Raw genomic sequence first — 17,331 nt, 5'->3', positions numbered from 1 at the left:
AGAGCCCCATCAGATCAACTCATCATACTGTGGCAATCAAGATATGTATAGCAAGAAGATAGCATGGCCACGGTAGAAACAGAAATTAATTATTCAGGTAGCCTGGAGCTTGCTCTTTCTTACATGGGTTAACTGCTGATCAAGGACTCCAGGTCTTGTCCCAGATACTCTGGTTGCTGCCTTCTTGAGAACTAGCTGCAGCATTGAACATTATGGACCACCAAACAAGCGGCTCAAGTTGTCTTTAGCACCCCAGAGTCTAAGAGATCTCAATGGACTTCTGACATCAGAAATTCCGCTGGGCTATATTCCGCTAGCACGATGCCATATCGGATTGGTAGGTGATCGCCAAATTCATATACAAGCGTGACCTGGCATGGCCTCATAAGGTTGAGTCTGCTAAAAGCTTCATCAACAGAACTTTGCTCACTCGAGAAGTGTAGAAAGACTACTGCATTCATTCGAATACGTCTCACGTCTTCCTGTTGTAGTGCAGACAGTCACTGCCGCTTCTGTTTATTCTGATACCACTGTGAATGAGGACAAGCTTGGCAGCCTTCAGCTGAACTTGTTAGCAGTGCCCGGACAGGAAGTTATATTCTCAGATAGAATCACCGACCGTAAGCTCATCGATGCCATTGATGGCGAATTGTTAGGAAGCTTGCCCTGCGCCGATCGATTTGTTAAGAGTGTGCCGTCTGTGTGCTACCAGGCAACCTTGCATCAGCTCCCTGATGGGAAGTCCTTCAGACTGGAAACTGTCATCCTTTGGAAGGATTCGAAAGATATTCTAGATTCCAGAAGCCTATTGCCTGCCTCATCCAGGGTCTTTTCGAAGTATGTTCTGAGAGAGAGTGACGGTTCGCTCATGGAGCACACAGCACACACCCAAAGATTTCAAGGGCAGGGGGCAAGTTGGTCACCACGCGATTTTTACGAAAACGTTCATGTACCACCTGATATGCCCACGGGCTCGGCCGAGATTAAATGCGCCCTGACAGAGTGTCAGCTTTTCCCCTTTCAGAGACGGACCGTCAGGTGGCTCTTACAGAGGGAGGGCGTCAAATTATGCCCCGATGGACAGGTAATCCCTATTGAGGTGGATTCAGATAATGATCTACCAGCCTCCTTCATTCGTATCACAGATGCGGATGGGAAGTGCTGTTATGCGAGCCATCTCCTCATGATTGTGACTACAGATATCTCTGCACAGAGGACAGTCTTACGAGGCGGTATCTTGGCTGAAGAAATGGGCCTGGGTAAGACGGTCGAAATGATCAGTCTAATGTGCCTCCACCGTCGCAAATTACTACCTGAGACCCTAGGTCCAAGCCCCACTGGTGGCTTGAGGCCCTCCCGTGCCACTCTGATTATAACGCCACCTGCGATTCTCGACCAGTGGAGAGAGGAGATTTTGCTACACGCTCCGAGTCTTCGTATTTTCCACTATGAGGGTATTAACCGTCACCATGAGATATCAGAGCGTGGCTTGGTTGATATGGTCGCTGATCACGATGTCGTCCTCACGACCTATAATGTTCTTGCTCGAGAGATTCATTACTCTGGAAATGCTCCGCAGCGAAATCTTCGGCATGAAAAAAGGTTCGAGCCACGGAAGACGCCTCTTGTTCAAATTCATTGGTGGCGAGTTTGTCTGGATGAAGCCCAGATGATAGAGAGTGGCGTCAGTAATGCAGCCAGAGTTGCTCGTTTGATCCCGCGCCAGTTGGCCTGGGCTGTGACCGGGACCCCTATCCGCAAGGACATCACAGACCTTCTCGGCCTTCTTCTATTTCTGCGCTATGATCCTTTCTGTGGTTCTATTTGGAATAGGTTATGCCGGTCATTTCGCCCTGTTCTGGCGCGTATCACTCAAACTATTGCTCTGAGGAATAGCAAAGATCGCATTCGAGGGGAGCTCCGCATACCACCTCAGAAAAGGTTTGTTATCACAATACCTTTCACTGCAGTTGAAGAGCAACATTACAGACAGCTATATGAGCAAATGTGTGAAGAGTGTGGGCTTGATATTTCAGGTGCACCTATCCATGATTACTGGAATCCTAATGACTCATTAGTCATCGAGAAAATGAGGAGCTGGCTTGCCAGACTTCGCCAGACGTGTCTTCATCCCAATCAGGGTCGAGGATTTACCGCTGGGTCTAACGGTCCGTTACGATCAGTCCAAGAAGTTTTGGAGGTTATGATTGATGAAAACGACGTGAGAGTAAATGCTCAAGAACGTGAACGTCTCTTGTTGCGAATGCGCCGTGGGCAATTGCTGGAGAATGCTTTGCGAAAACGAGAAGCACTTGAGCTGTGGAGGACTTGCTTTGAGAGAGCGAGTGCAATCGTCAACGATTGTCGAGGTCGACTTCAAACAGAGATCGAGAGACTTCGGGTATCAAATGTGGGCACTAGTCAAGAATCGGCATCGAATGACCTGGCAACCAATGACGAGAGTGAAGATTCGGACAAGAGTAATCGCATAGGCACCTACCGACAGAGGCTCCGCACTGCTCTTGAGGTCCAGCATATGGGTATATTCTTCATGGGCAATGCGTACTATCAGATCAAATCGGATCTCAAGTTGACTGACCCTGACTCTGATGGATTCAAATCTCTCGAGCAACGGGAAGAGGAGGCGTACGCCACTGCCAAGTCCATTCGGAAGGAAATTTTGACGGATGTGTCTAAGAAGGTAGGAAATCACATGAGAATAATCAAGGAGATGCTGCGCAACAAGCGATATGTGGTCATACCGAAGATGAAGCCTCAGATATATAACACAGGCGTAGAGGCTCGCCGTGTGCTCGAGAATTTCGAAGACTTCTGCGAGGCTATGAATAAACATGCTGCACAATACGACGAGTGGCGTCGAACCATGGCTCATCTTCTTTCCCAGTCGCTCATTGACCAGGAGGATGAATCGGAGCTTCAAGGGAACGAATACGAAAGATCTACCAAACATCAAGATGAAATGTATGTTTATATGGAGGCACTACGCGCCATGTTCGCTGATCGCCACGACTGTCTGACTGGACAGAGGAATGTGCTTATTGCTCATGAAGTCAAAGGCGGAGTCGCTCAGGCCCAGAAGGGTGAGGGCCCTTCACCAGAGCTGTTTCTGAATATCATGAACATGCGAAGTCGTATGAAGCCCGATCCTCAATTGGGCTCTCTTCGTGGTATTATCAGTGAGCTTCGCAGCTTGACCACATCCCTTGAATGGCAGGCAACTGAGGGAAGCGCTCGGGCTCGGGCCGAAATGGAAATCGCCAGTTTGGTGTTGAAAAATGCCAGTGCTATGGCTGCAGAACATTCCAAGGTTGTTTCAAGCCTCGAGAGAGAGGTTGAGATGTTCCGGGACACGATGAATTATCGTCTTGAGTACTATCGTCAATTACAGCAAATCTCTGACACCGTGGCCCCGTTTGACGAGGAGAGCGTCGGAAAGCCTTTAGATGAGGCCGTCTTCGAGGCGAAGCTCTCTCAAGAGAACATTATTGATGGAAGAATATCGGCTTTGCGCGCAAAGCACCGCTATTTAATCCATCTTCGAGACGAACCGAGCGTGGATGAGTCCACCAGAATATGCGTGATATGCCAATCAGGCTTTGAGATTGGTGAGTTGCGGCATCCTCTGACTAGTTGGAGCCAGGTTTTGCTTACATCAATAAGGTGTTTTGACTGTATGTGGTCATCACTATTGCCAGCATTGCTTGGGCATATGGTGGCGTCAGCATCGGACTTGTCCTACATGTAAACGAAGGCTGAAAGCGAACGATTTCCATCAGATCACATACAAGCCTCAGGATTATGTTGTGCAAGAAGAAAAGGCACCGACCAAGGCCATGTCTGAACGACCGTCTTCCACAAACTCAATATACCATGATATCAGTTCGAGCACGCTAAACGAGATCAAGAATATTGATTTGAATTCTTCTTTTGGCACTAAGATCGATACTCTGGCTCGCCACATAATGTGGCTCCGTGAGCACGATCCTGGGGCTAAGTCGGTAGTGTTTTCCCAGTACAAGAACTTCCTTGAAATTCTAGCATCTGCCTTATCCCGGTTCAAGATTGGGTTCAGCAGTGTTGACAGCAAAGATGGCATACAAAATTTCAAGAGCGACCCTGCGGTGAGAGCCATACCTGAGTTGTACGCAACGCTATAAATTTAAGAATCTTAATGCTGACAGTCGCCTGTATCTAGCTGGAATGCTTTCTCCTGCACGCCCGAGCCCATTCATCTGGACTTAATCTTATTTGTGCGACAAATGTCATATTTTGTGAACCCTTGATCAATACTGCAATCGAGCTTCAGGCCATTGCTCGCGTACATCGCATAGGCCAGCATCGGCCAACAACCGTCTGGATGTATCTGGTCTCTGACACTGTTGAGGAATCGATTTACGATCTGTCTGTGTCGCGTCGTCTAGCCCATATCATGCAAAAGGAGGAACAGCAAGAGGACAGACCATCAGAGTTTCTAGTAAATGGCGCTCATGAGACGGCAAGCACCACGCTTACCGAGACAGCAATTGATGCAGCGAATTCTCTTGAGATTCAAGATGCGCCGCTTTCCAAAATGATGGCAAGCGGCCCCTTGGGTGGTGAACTTGTCCAGGAAGACGATCTATGGCGATGCCTTTTCAGGAAAGCCAACAGTACCCACATGGATGCCGCAGGTGAAGTCGCGAGGTTCTTGGAAGGCGAGGCCGCTGAGCAGAGAAGTGTGGCTTAATGAATTCGTAACCTTGCCGTCACGGTCTTGACCCAGCCGGCTTGGAAGTTCTGAATGTGGTGGATGAACAAGCAATCTTCAGATTTCGGGGCCTGATATGTGGTGGTGTCCCGATTCAGTACTGCATCTAGAGTAGAGCAATCAAGAGTACCATGTCGCAGATTAACAGCAATCCCCTCGAATGTGGGGCATTTATGAGCCAAGGCTTGTAGCAATTTGAAGTACCCAACCGCCTCATTTTCGCTGGTTCTGCTGTCGACGTGTCAATACCAAGTCCTTCCATGTCACAGGCGAGCTGGTTTGTTTACAAGCTTATGAAAAGCGTAATTGTGCGGTAGCCTCATGAAGTTGACAAGACAGATCTATGAGCCACCGACCATGCATATTAATGCATTCCTTCCAAGCCGTAGTATTGTACTGCGTCTCGGTGTACTTCCCAGGCCACTACCGAGCATCCAGTCCAACTTCCACAACAATGACTGTTACGAAATTAAGGAGGGAGGCGCTCGACCATCGTAAGTTTGCTAATAGGCCCCTCCGCGTCCCCAAACCTATTGTCTCTAGATCCTACTAGCTTTCCTTATCAATACTGTCGCCCTCGTCGTCACTATTGATTGGAGCCCTGAGCTTAAAAAATTGCCAGTCTTGACCACAGTCACTTGGGGCGGAACCAGAACTATTCAGGTTAACACACTTGGAAACTGGATGGATCACTAGGGTGGTTGTTTTCGAGCATTATTGTCTTTTATCGGTGGATGAGAGTGAGAGCGGTGTGTTCCAGTGAGTCCCTGATGGACGCCGCTGTAGAGCTCCAGCATGCTCATAAAACAAGACATGGTGAACAAATAGTTGCTATAATACAGATCTTGAGGTTGCAGTAAATGTAATCCTCCAAGTGCGCTAAAACTCTCACATGAAAAGACGCCAGGCACCCAGAATGAGTGCAGCGGTACCGGTGCAGACACCCCTAGAGCACATATGTCAGTATACCATACTTCCTGCAGCAAAGAATCACGAGATCTTACATGAGCCATTGTAGAGTGGAAAACTTGACTGCTTCCACACGCTCCCTTAAGCCGGCAACTTCCTGCTCGATCCGTGTTTCTGTCTCCTTGATGCGCATTTCCTGTCCATTCGCTTCTTCACGAATCCTGCCTTTCTCGAGGTTCAAATCCAGGCGCACGGACGCCTGTGTGCGCCCAATCTCGTCGCGGAGGCGCGAGTTGAGCTTGGCAAGGTCTGCAGCAATCTTCTCGTGCGATGAGCGCGTCAGTTGCGCTTCGGTCGAGTCTGCATTTAGCAATTCGGAGCGGAGCTTGGCGAAGTCGACTTTTTGTGTATATGCTGATCGTTCGGTGTCTGGACGACGACAAGGTATAAGCATCCTAGCGATCTGCATCATTCTGCGATATATCCCTACCTTCTCTTAGAACCATTGTACGGGTAAGATTTTGGATCGACTCTTCGATGATATCATTCAAAACTCTCATCATGGCGACGGCCTGCTCCTCACTGAACCCTTCATCCTTCAACCGCTGTACGAACTTCAGAGTATCGAAATGGTGATCTCGTTGACGGACTGTGGAAGCATGGAAAGCACGTCGAGCAGGCTTGAAGGCGGCGACATAGACACCGTCATAGCGGATAGGATGGCCGAGGCCTTGTACATCGGGAGGGCTGGTTGTGTGGCGGGCCAAGGCAAACCGCTTTGCGATCGCCGACGAAGCACCAGTGCCCCGGGGTGTGGCGGAGTGACTTAGGGAGGAAGAAGAGAGGCTAGCTAGACTGTGTAACTGCCGTCCAGCCTGGTTCCAGAAGCGTGTCAATTGCTGCTTCTGTTGGCGCGCTGCTGGAAGAGTGGTCGGGGGTGCAATAGTCGTCCGAGCAGAAGAGCCGTTCCATGTAAGACGGGGAAGCATGGAACGGGGCACCTCCGCAACTGTCTTTTGAGACGCCATTATTGGCACAGAGTCATGCGATACCAAAAGAAGTGATGGCCACACAAAAGCGCGTGGTAAAAGAGCCTGAGCCAGAGCCTGATCTGGGTGAAGAAGGATGGTGCATGATGAGGTGCCGGTTGACGATGACTAAACCCCGAAGTCGGGGACGGCGGGCCTTGCTTGCTTGCCTGCATGTGATTGCTGCCATTTACACCCTCAACGGCATTCTGTGGTCTTACGCAAGATACCAGAACCCCCGGGCGTTTCCGGTTTATAAAAGCGTGGGCGTGTCTGCGCGTTCCTTCATGAGTCGAAAAATATACACTTATATACATAATTTACAATAAAACCGTGACTGGTTTGAATTATACTTCATATAGCAACCATCTACAGTACAAATCGTCTTTTGCACTCATGCCTCTGAACCAATTAGTATATTTTCCTCGGAACCCAACGCGAGCTTAGGTATCCCACTTTTGCCCCAATCCATATAGATCACTTTCCGAGAGAAAGCCGGACTATAGCACTTCTTCGGCCCATCTATAGCTCGAAAAGCTCTTTTAATAACTTCATGGTGTCATCGGGGTTTTGAACGGCATGACCGATTGTCCTAGAGTCGCTGTAAATCTCGTAGTCGTTGCCTCCCTCGAAGCATTTGTCTCCAAAGAAGTGAATCGTCTTGTACTCCACGCCAGACATCTCCTTCTCAGCGGCGACGTGCTTCAGGCAGTAGGTTTTGTCCCAGCCAGTAGGGAAAACATCGAACGAGATCTGGCCGCCAATAGAGTAGCTAAGTCCACAGTGTGATTAGCAACAAGGGAGTACAGAATGTGTTGGGGTGCCTGTCCCAGGACTCACGTGAGACCCCAATCAGGGAACTTCTTCTTGAGAGCTTCTACCAAGTCTCGACGGATATGGTGCACATCATCATATCTGCAGAGAGGACATTAGTCAGTCAAGCTCGAGTCGCATGCAGACCGCTAGGCCTGAGGGGAGACACACGCTTGGAACTCATTTCTCTCGTCGAAGCTAGCGTTTCTGCCAATGGGGCTGACATTAATCATTCCGTTGCGAAACTCGATGAAGGTACCACGCTTTTTAGGAATCTTCAAGTCCGCGATGTATTTAAGGCAGAAGTTGACCAGCTCCTGGTATCTTTCCTCTCCAATCCACTCAATGAAGCTGGTTCCAGCGAGCGGCTGTCCCAGACGAAAAGCAGTCAAACCGTTCTCAGGGAAGCAAAAGTCAAAGAGGGATGTGACGTTTGTTGTAGCTGAGCCAAGCTGTTCTTGCTGCTTGGCGAAATCCGATCCACCAACCTAGGCATTATTAGATCGCTGGAGTCAAGTTTCCATTTGAAGAACTGACATATCCGATAGCACACTTCTGGCGAAGTCGAGAGAGGAGTTCCAGCATTTCTGGAGTGGCACCCTGGTCACGAGCGATCGATTATTAGTCTCTCGGTCGCTTGACATCAAAGACAGCAAGATCAATTGATCCAAGTTCACAACTTCTGAGATTGAGGGAGTAGCTCACCCTTCTCGGGAGGGACAGTGTGTTGTCGACATCGAAAAGACAAATGGTCCCCTGTAAAGGCCGATTCGGCAAAGATGGATACACGCTTGCGCCTTCTGCCATGATGCCAAACACAATTAAGAGATCTTGTTTGTGAACTTGGTGTGAAGAGCGAGGAGAAGAAAGGGAGACTTTCAATAGCCACTCGAGAGCGACAAGACGGCGGAAATGGTCGGATTCAGGGGGGGAAGGACGCATGCGGTGAAGTGGGGAGGTGATAGCGGGGGACTAGCTCAGGCATCAAGGCTGCATTGTGTGAAGACAGTCGAGGCCGAGACAGTCGATCCACGTGGGTCCCGATGGCTTATCGATAACCTTGATAAGTCCCGCAGCTTCGATGACCTACGTACTGTGGGTTGCTTTATCCAGTCTCATTGCTGCTGCATTGACCAGCAAGGGCAGATGGAGACAGATAGTCTCACATTTCATATATATAATACTTCTTGGGCGCTCTACCTGGTGCCTAAGCAGCATTGTGAGAAAGACTGTAGCGAATATGATCGTAGACTTGAAGTATCCCAAAAACCAAGACACTATTACCCACATTGACACTATAGGAAGAATGAATAAGTCTAAGAGGGCATATGACTGCTGCACACAAGGGATGAGTATCCCACTCTGCATTGTCACAGGTCAATGTCCTCAATGGCCCATTGTAGTCTGGAAGACCTTGGCCGCCAACTCACTCAACAGCCGAGCACGGTCGGTTTGAGGCAGCTCCAGAAAGACCTCGTAGACACTCTTTCCCTTTGCGTCACGTACCGCTCCCAGTCGATTACCCGCGACAGCTCCAGCCAACGCCCCGGGAGCATTACCAATGATGAACCCCAGTGCGCCGCCACTAATACCGCCAACAATGGACCAGAAGCGTGACGTAGGACGGGTTTGCGTGCGGCCATCAGCATCGGTGTCTTCACTCGCAAGACCCTCTTCGCGCAGCATCTCCTCAAAAACAGATCCAAATTGCTCCGATGCCCGTTGCTCTCTATCAGTAGCGGAACCGAAGCCGAAATCGGACCATGGGAAACCACCGGCACCTCCTTGAGGTATATCATATTCTTCATCCACCCCATCTGCCAATCGTGTCGCATCGTAATCGCGCCGGCGTGATATGTCCGATAACGTATAATAAGCATCGTTGATTTCTTGGAACCTACGAGTCCGAGCTGGCCTCTCAGGCGAATCGGCAGGCACTCGGTCGGGGTGCGACTTCAGTGACTCTCTGTAGATGTGTCAGTGTTGTGCTGACTCTAAACAAATCAGTAACGTGCCGCACCTTTTGTATGCATTGCGAATTTCTTGCTGGGTTGCTTTAGGAGATACCCCAAGAACCTTATCTATATAAATGACGAAGTCAGTCTGCTAGCAGTGTGTCTTCAACTTCGCGGTGGCTCTCTTACAAAGGTCTCTCTGTCCTAAGAGATATAGTGAGTATGCGTTCTGCTCGAATTTGTGCGGAAATCTGTTGAGATGCACTCACTCGCCATGATTTATTACAATCAATTTGCTCAAGAGAGATTCAATTTAGTAAATGAAGGTCACCAACTTGTTCCGCGCTAAGAGCTATGTTAGTGGACTTGAGGCAAAAGTGGTTGCTGAAGCGGTCGAACCGACGAAAGAGTCAACCGCCCCCGACCATGACGTCGGCAGCCATTAGAGTGAGTGCCTGAGCTTCTTGTGTAAGGCAGCGAGAGCTGAGCCGGCTTACCTAACTTAACTAGTTACTCCTTGTGAGTACAGTCATGTACTGACTGTATTGTACTGTACATACGCATAATACTATGTAAGTTAGTACCAGGAACGGCCCACGGCCACGGGGAGCCCGGTCCCTGACGGATTTGCCCTTCGCAAGCAGGTTCTTGCTTTAAATATGCCTAGGTACAGTACACAGTACAGTGTTTCTACCAATTTTATAAACATTCTTCACTTACACCAAAGTCATACTTGCATCTTGGCAAACTTATGTTACTTTACATAGATTGAAGATGACAAGATTCCCAAGGCATCCTATCCTACTCATACCTAGACCCCAGTCTCGTCTACACTGACAAGATCAGCTTCATAATCGCGACCACGATCGCTTAGAATTTAATACTTAGGTAGTAACTTAGAGCGAGCCATTGGGGGCCGGGACTCGTGCATCTGAAGCTGACTAGTCCCAATTGACTCCCGCCCTCTTGTCGATCCGATCTCAGAAAGAACACATTCCTGTCCTCGAGGGCACTACGTCCCTCTCGCTGATCGATTGTTCTCGTCTTTCATCCTAACTAGTATCAATTATTGTTCCCATTTATCGGCAGATCTGGCCACCATCACGTCCTCCACTTATCAACCACTGTTTAAACAGTCTGTGCGATCAAAGGGAACAGTCACCTTTTCAAGGCTCCATTGGCTGCTGGCTAGGCCCCATTGCTGAGTGAAAATAATCCACAATGGGCTGGTTCGATGGAAAATCCCCGACCTCCTCGTCATCTCACAGACATCAGTCTCGTCGACGCTCCTCCCCTTCCCGGCGTTCTACGTACTCGTCCTACAATGCCCGCCATTCCGCACCATCAGTTTTCAGCCTGGGCAGTGGTATCAATCGTGCAGGACGATCCAGCCCATCGGTGTTCTCCTCATCGTCACGACGCGCACGGCCCAGGGAAGGTTTTGTCGCACGGATAGTTCACATCATCCAGCGCATCTTTCGCGATGCGTGGAAATATGCACGCGACCACCCTATAAAGGTCCTGACGCTGCTCGTGATCCCACTTCTGACAACTGGTGTTCTGCAAAGGCTATTGGGCATGATCGGTATCCGTTTGCCAAAGAACCTCCTCGGAGCATCGGCGCTGCGACCTGGCGGGGCCGGCCTATCGGACAATATCAGTGGACTGTTCAGCATTGCCAAAATGTTCATATAGCTCCTAGAATTCGAGCCTCTGCCTTTCCGATACGACGCCAAACTGTTTATGAGACCCAACGTGTATACTCTACTCACCAATGCGCTTTCGCCGAATTTGCGATGAGCTTGGGACATCTGAAGACGACTGGATATGACTACGAAGATGATGACCATATTTTGATCGAAATTTGCAATTGCGGGCTATATGACTGTAACTTCTGACAGTCTCCTTGGTAGCGATTGCAGTCATAGGATAGCCGTTATAATACAATACTGCTTATTCTTATGTAATGATCTATTAACAGAATTGCGCTTAGACCACCTACTAAGAACGTGACTTCTAAGTTGTACTGAGTAGATTTCCAGAGCATTGCACTCATATACAAACAGCCGGAGTCGAATGGTAAGTACACATTCATTGGCGCATCTATTCAATGTCTGAAAATGACGAGGCCGGAAAAACAATCCAAGCAAGAATGTTGGGCTTGGATTCATTCCCTCGAAATTTGGTCCAAGAAGTTAAGACTTTTGTGTGCGCTTCGCCCTCCGCCTGGATGCGCCCTTGTTGGAAGTTGTAGCAGAGCTAATCACACCCTCGACTATATTTTGCGCTGTCTCGGCCAGTTCCTCGCGCTCATTGATATCGCTACCCATGGCGTCGGATGAGCCAAGCACTCGGCCGAGGGTTTTGTGGTAGACCCAGCCGGGCATCCGGAACACCATTGTATTGCGGAAGGTAGGGCGTGGAATCTCGTCGATGTCGAGGAGGAACTCTCGGCGTTCTCCATCTTCCGTCTCCTCCTCCAGGAACACATGTCCGACCGAATCCACGATGAGAACTTTTCCATTCTCCGCGACGACACGTTTCCTTTCGCCGGTGGGCTCCACGGCCTCATTGGTGGGCGTTGCAGTCCCAGAGCTGCGACCGTTGATTCGACCAGCACTTTTCTTGCCCTCTTTGCGGTTTTCTCTCTCCATCATGCGCTTCTGGCGTCGGTTCATTGGCACGGCACTGGGCTCAGGTTCCGGAGTTGGCGTGGTTGGTTCGGCAGCAACACCACCATTCAGTCCAGGGATACCTCGAACACCCGACTCGTCGCCCCATGCAGCTCTACGGGCTTGACGGATGTACCGATCGACGAATTCCCGCTGACGCTTCCAGCTCAGCACGAGTGCGGCATAGTGGGCGCCGCCCCCAAAGACCAGAAACAGCCCGACCAGGACAGAGCCCAAGCCCGGGCGAAATCGTGAATAGTAGTATCCGGTACCCTTCCACTTCGGAAAACCATTCTTCAGGAAATGGTCATAACGCTCCCGAGAAGCTCCACGCAGAATATTGGCAACAGTGTTCAGACGGGCCGCGCGATCATGGGCTTCTTTGACGGCCGCGTCGATCTCACGTTTCGAAGGGCCCTTGTTAACATGGACACCTGCCTTGTTGGTTTTGGCTCTTGACTTGTCCTTAGAGCTGTTGGCGATGAAGGATCGTCTCACTTTGTCAGGGTGGAGGAGCTTTGACTTCTGACGGTAGGCTTTGGTCAATTCGTCTTGGTTGGCATTCGGTTTCACGCCCAAGACGTCTACACAAGTATTAGATTGATCAATCAACACTGATGGCGTAGGAGCAAGGGAAAGCAATGCGGAGGGAGTACCGTAGAATGTCACATTCGCGCCTTCTTTGGAGATGACTTCTTCACGAAGCTGGAAGATTTCGTGGTCTAAGGTGACGTCAATGTTAACAGGGAACAATAGGTTGAGTATCAGAGAATTTACCTTCTTTGGTCCAAGCCGCAGACAGGACAAACAGAGCAGCAAAGAATAGCAGACGGAGTGAGAAGGGCTTCATGGTGGGAAAATAGGGCGGTCAAGACCGCTCTGCCCAGTTCAAGAATACTTACTCCGTACTTGTAGGAATCCGAGCGAGATGAGATTAAGGAAATTGAAAATTTGATTCAATGGCTTATCTGTCATCTACTCTCGCTGCTCCTGTACTGTACTGGTGTATGTATATACAGTACAGTACATACAGTAGTACACCTCTCCACAAGTCGGAACTGCCACGCATCACACCGCCCTGACTATTTCTTGTAGTAATGTTAACTTTACCGTAACGAGTACACCACCTTCTACACAAATGTAGGTTCTTCGTCTTCTCCTCTCCTCTGCTGAAAGAGCGCAGTCAAGTTAGCTTACTATGTATTGAGAGGTATGCAGCAGGTTTTCTTTAACACCAATATAACAATAATTCACTTCTATGCACGACGTGGACCAATAAAGATTAGAATTGAGTCACTTCTGACCTGTCAGGTAGAAAATAGGTAGAATCCCTGACTATGTACAATACTGTACTGCACTGTAATTCGCTTCAGACCACGCGTGATGAAGCGAGCTGCGACAATCAAAGTGTGATTGATGTGCGAATACTCCAGTTTACATATGAATGTACTGTGCATTACGGCCAGGGTTCTCCGATTCCTAAGGGCTGGGCTCTGAGGGGAAAAGAAAGAGGAAGAGGAGGAATCAAAAGGCTTAAATTCAGACTCGGTCCCTTCCTTTTCCTTCGATACCTTGCACTACTTAACCTCTGATCCTCTTTATCTCCAAAGGTTCCCAGCCTGAGGCAACGATACGGCTACTGTACGTTACCGGTGCCTGGACGGAAAGAGAACACGCCTCTCACCAGGGACTGAAGGCAAGGACAAAAAAGACAGTTAAAGTGAAAAGAGGGAAGAAAGGAAGAAAGGAAGAAAGAAAGAAAGAAAGAAAGATAACTAGAACATAAGAGAGGATGATTAATTGCCCTTGGTCTGCTTAGCATGTCGACAAGACATTTGCTGTGCTTCCCCACTGCGCTGCCGCATCCAGCATCTCTCTTTCTCTCTATTTCTATTCTTAGAGCATCCACTTCAACTTTCTTCTTCAGTTGTTTTCGTGCTCTCCCCTAACAAGTTACTTCACGGATCCAATTTGATTTTTTCCCCTGCCCTTTCCATCCAGTTTGAATTTGTGTTTTGGCCGGTTTGGGAGGCTTTGGTTGCTTCCCAAGTCGACAGACTTGTCTTTTGCTCCCCAGCACTTTGTCTGTTATTGTGGTCTGTGTCTATGCTTAGTTGGCTTTCCGCGCGCCGGGGGTGACCAAAAAGGACTGGGCTTGGGCGTTCGGGCCAACTAAGCCAGTTCAAGTCATTCAGTTGCGGAAACTCTTTCTGTTCACCACTGCTTTCTCCGACTTCTCGCCATTCCTCCCCCCCCCCCCTTTTCTCTCTCTTGATCTCCTGCCTACCTCGTTTCATTCGTGTTGACCAAAGCAATTCTTCTTTCATCTTTATTGCCCATCATCGTCGCCACGAGCTACATCTTTCTGCTACCTCTATTCTGCTACCCAACCTAAGTTTGTGTTTACTATTCCTTCCTTCTACATCCATTTCCGCCATCCACTAGACTTTCCAACATGAGTCCCCTCCAATTTCCTATTGATGCGATCACCTCGCGATTCGGTGACCGTTTCAACAGTGTTCGCTCCCAATCCTTTAGCACGCGCTTCGCTAACCTCCGTCCTGTTTCCGAATTCCTGGATGTCAAGCGTATCTCAAAGCCCGCCAACTTTGGCGAGGTTCAGAGCCGAGTGAACTACAACTTGTCTTATTTCTCGAGCAATTATGCTGCCGTCTTCGTGATGCTTAGCATCTATAGCTTGCTGACCAACCCGGTCCTGCTCTTTGTTATCATCTTCGTGACAGGTGGTCTTTACGGAATTGGCAAGCTCCAGGGCCGAGACCTCGATTTGGGCGTTGCCCGCTTCAACACCTCCCAGCTATACACTGGGCTGCTACTTGTCGCGGTCCCCCTAGGATTCTGGGCCTCGCCCATCGCTACTGTGCTCTGGTTGATCGGAGCCACCGGCGTGGCCGTCTTCGGTCACGCCGCTTTCATGGATAAACCAATCGAGAATGCTTTTTCCGAGGAGGCGGTCTAGGTGGTCGGCCGCGAACTCCTTACGGTATGCCCCGATGGGGAAGACCACCGCGGGCACGAGTGGGGAGACAAACCAGGAGACGTGCGGCTCCGTGGGTGGATGAGAGCTCAAGAGTTGAGGAGCTTGACAGTGAGGAGGACGATATGTACAGTCGTCAAGATATGCGCATATCACAGGCAAGGCAGGCAGCGGATCGGGAGATCAATGGAGGATCGATTCGACGGAGGCGATTGGTAGAGTATGACGCGTTCTACGAAGACGAAATGGCTGCTGTCGATGAGATGGACTACGACCTACAGGATAGCATGGACAGCACGGTGGCTTATGCAGTGCAGTTGGCCATGAAGGACAAGGAGGAGCGACTGGTAGATCAGGCTCTCGACCGGATACGACACGCGCAGGTTCAGGGCCAGAAGAACGTGCGTTTATCGAAACGGGAGCTAGAGGCGATCGAACGCATGCGGACCGGGTCGAGGAGCGGAACCGAGCAAGAAACCCGTGCCAACGCTTGGAAAGGGACGTTGTTTGACAATCGATACCTGAAGCCTCCTGAAAGTTCCAGCCAGCGAGTTGCAGGGGAAGCACCTCGTGGTGGTTCCTATGTGTCATCCTCCCCGAGAAAGCACAGCGTGCCGTCTCCCCTTGCAGAAAACAACAGTGCTTATGCCTTTTGGGCGCGCACTTCGGGTGCTTCTCACAACCCCGAAGCCTCACCCCGATCGCCATCTTCTCGCTCTCAGTCTAGTCACACGCCCCCTCGATCTCCACTTCAGCCAGCTTACTCACTGGAGCGTTTACCAGCAGTACCTCTTGTTCGCAATCCTGGCTCCATGCGGAGGCCGGCCTTCACGCGTCCTCTCCACGACGATACCCAACGGGTATCCTCCCATCGGCCCCTTCATCCTATAGAATCTCCGTCGTACCCGCTAGATCCTCGACGCGACTCGGTCGGCCATTCAGGAAAGACATCGATATCTAGCTATCGGAATATTTTTGACGATCGTCCTAACAGCGCACGGAGTGCGACTATGAATCAAGGGTGGCCGGGGAGAGTGACGGAGCAATACCCCCGAGAGGATGGAGCAAATCGAAGCAGTGGGCTGGAGGACAGTAGCGATGAAGTGCACATAGTAGACGTGTTGGAGCGGCGAGTGCCGCTTGGCATGCCAACGCGGGTGCCAGTTGGGAGAGGAAGTTATCATCGCGGCAGTCGTCCCTGAAGCTCCGTAAGCTTGTGCCTGTAACCTATGAAGCGTGTCCTGGAGATTTGTTTAGATTAGAGTGTCCTTTAGCTATCCGACTCAAAAGCAATTGTCATTGTCACCGTGCGATGCGAAGATCCTAGCAGGTACGTGGATACGTGGTAACTTATTTGGCGGGGTGGATCAAACAAGGAAGGAGTACCCACGTAACTGGTTCACGACTAGCCTAGGAAGTGGGTTTAGAGTCAGCATATGAGAATGGATCTGAATATATATATATATATGTATTATTTGAGCGTAAGTATAGTAACTGAGCGGGCTGCCTTCGGATATAACCACCTGACCCAAGAAAGAAAAGGGAAGGGGATAGAGAAAAGAAAGAAAAAAAAAAAAGGAGGCCTCTCGAGTATAAACAAATCGGAGATGAAGAGACTTGCTAAGCTTGAGCTAAGCTTGAACATGGAAAGATTTGCCGGAGGGGGAAGAGGAAAATTGCGACGATGACGTCGACGAAGCCTGCGGAGTGATGATGATGATGAAGAAGAAGAAGAAGAAGATGATGATGATGTTAATGCTGAGTGAGATGTTAGACTAAGGAACCTTAGCTAGTACGAGTAATGCTGCTCGGTGGGTCTCTCTTCCTTCTCATCGTCGTCATGGATCTGTTTCCTGCCTGAGCAATTGATTATTGATAATCACCTCCTTTCCCTACCCTCCTCTCCTCTTTCCCTCTTTCCCTATCATCTTCGTCGTCTTGTGTTTGTTCGTTCCAAAATCTCTACATTAATCTAATTAATTCCATCCAAGGCCTGCTCCCAGGTTCAAAGCTTGGTACTGCATCGGCAGGCTTAAGCCACTTCCGCCCCTTCCGTTCCAGCCGATTGCTTGAACGCTCCCAAGGTGTACGTACTGTACTAATTCCAGTACTGTACTACTCATCACATCATTAAAACGGCCTCAAGTCATTATTCCTCGTAGAAAACGGGAAAACGAACGAACAACAG

At 49.6% G+C, this 17,331-nt stretch overlaps 7 protein-coding genes across 7 annotated transcripts; 4 read left to right on the top strand and 3 right to left on the bottom strand.

The window, feature by feature from the left end:
- Positions 1–30: 30 nt before the first annotated feature.
- BO72DRAFT_443918 (putative SNF2 family helicase/ATPase) lies at positions 31–4,906 on the top strand. Its single transcript, XM_040943695.1, has 5 exons — positions 31–97; positions 153–337; positions 419–3,626; positions 3,682–4,142; positions 4,217–4,906. Exons 1-5 carry the CDS (start codon positions 64–66, stop codon positions 4,745–4,747), a joined length of 4,419 nt encoding a protein of 1,472 aa, XP_040806468.1. The 5' UTR covers positions 31–63; the 3' UTR covers positions 4,748–4,906.
- Positions 4,907–5,370: 464 nt separating this feature from the next.
- On the bottom strand, positions 5,371–6,818 carry BO72DRAFT_443917 (CCDC90 family protein). The gene is made up of 3 exons (XM_040943694.1): positions 6,168–6,818; positions 5,773–6,106; positions 5,371–5,714 (listed from the first exon to the last, which is right to left on the bottom strand). The coding sequence occupies exons 1-3, from the start codon at positions 6,703–6,705 to the stop codon at positions 5,657–5,659; spliced, it is 930 nt and encodes a 309-aa protein (XP_040806467.1). The 5' UTR covers positions 6,706–6,818; the 3' UTR covers positions 5,371–5,656.
- A 285-nt stretch (positions 6,819–7,103) lies between these two features.
- On the bottom strand, positions 7,104–9,821 carry BO72DRAFT_482605 (PMM-domain-containing protein). The gene is made up of 10 exons (XM_040947730.1): positions 9,743–9,821; positions 9,663–9,677; positions 9,539–9,599; positions 8,949–9,484; positions 8,719–8,813; positions 8,224–8,490; positions 8,056–8,118; positions 7,690–8,006; positions 7,546–7,620; positions 7,104–7,477 (listed from the first exon to the last, which is right to left on the bottom strand). The coding sequence occupies exons 1-10, from the start codon at positions 9,747–9,749 to the stop codon at positions 7,228–7,230; spliced, it is 1,686 nt and encodes a 561-aa protein (XP_040806466.1). The 5' UTR covers positions 9,750–9,821; the 3' UTR covers positions 7,104–7,227.
- Positions 9,822–10,502: 681 nt separating this feature from the next.
- BO72DRAFT_92722 (uncharacterized protein) lies at positions 10,503–11,202 on the top strand. Its single transcript, XM_040950811.1, has one exon. It carries the CDS (start codon positions 10,695–10,697, stop codon positions 11,166–11,168), a length of 474 nt encoding a protein of 157 aa, XP_040806465.1. The 5' UTR covers positions 10,503–10,694; the 3' UTR covers positions 11,169–11,202.
- Positions 11,203–11,358: 156 nt separating this feature from the next.
- Positions 11,359–13,074, bottom strand: BO72DRAFT_443912 (putative endoplasmic reticulum DnaJ domain protein Erj5). Its single transcript, XM_040943693.1, has 3 exons — positions 12,923–13,074; positions 12,802–12,867; positions 11,359–12,729 (listed from the first exon to the last, which is right to left on the bottom strand). Exons 1-3 carry the CDS (start codon positions 12,993–12,995, stop codon positions 11,669–11,671), a joined length of 1,200 nt encoding a protein of 399 aa, XP_040806464.1. The 5' UTR covers positions 12,996–13,074; the 3' UTR covers positions 11,359–11,668.
- A 1,526-nt stretch (positions 13,075–14,600) lies between these two features.
- BO72DRAFT_491503 (putative COPII vesicles protein Yip3) lies at positions 14,601–15,125 on the top strand (the record flags this gene model as incomplete). The annotated part of the gene is made up of 1 exon (XM_040948194.1): positions 14,601–15,125. The coding sequence occupies one exon, from the start codon at positions 14,601–14,603 to the stop codon at positions 15,123–15,125; it is 525 nt and encodes a 174-aa protein (XP_040806463.1).
- A 263-nt stretch (positions 15,126–15,388) lies between these two features.
- Positions 15,389–16,345, top strand: BO72DRAFT_491502 (uncharacterized protein; the record flags this gene model as incomplete). Its single annotated transcript, XM_040948193.1, has 1 exon — positions 15,389–16,345. The coding sequence occupies one exon, from the start codon at positions 15,389–15,391 to the stop codon at positions 16,343–16,345; it is 957 nt and encodes a 318-aa protein (XP_040806462.1).
- Positions 16,346–17,331: the final 986 nt, after the last annotated feature.

Source organism: Aspergillus fijiensis, assembly GCF_003184825.1.
Source record: "Aspergillus fijiensis CBS 313.89 unplaced genomic scaffold BO72scaffold_2, whole genome shotgun sequence".
Lineage (NCBI taxonomy): Eukaryota > Fungi > Ascomycota > Eurotiomycetes > Eurotiales > Aspergillaceae > Aspergillus > Aspergillus fijiensis.
This window is presented reverse-complemented; position numbering and strand designations above follow the sequence as displayed.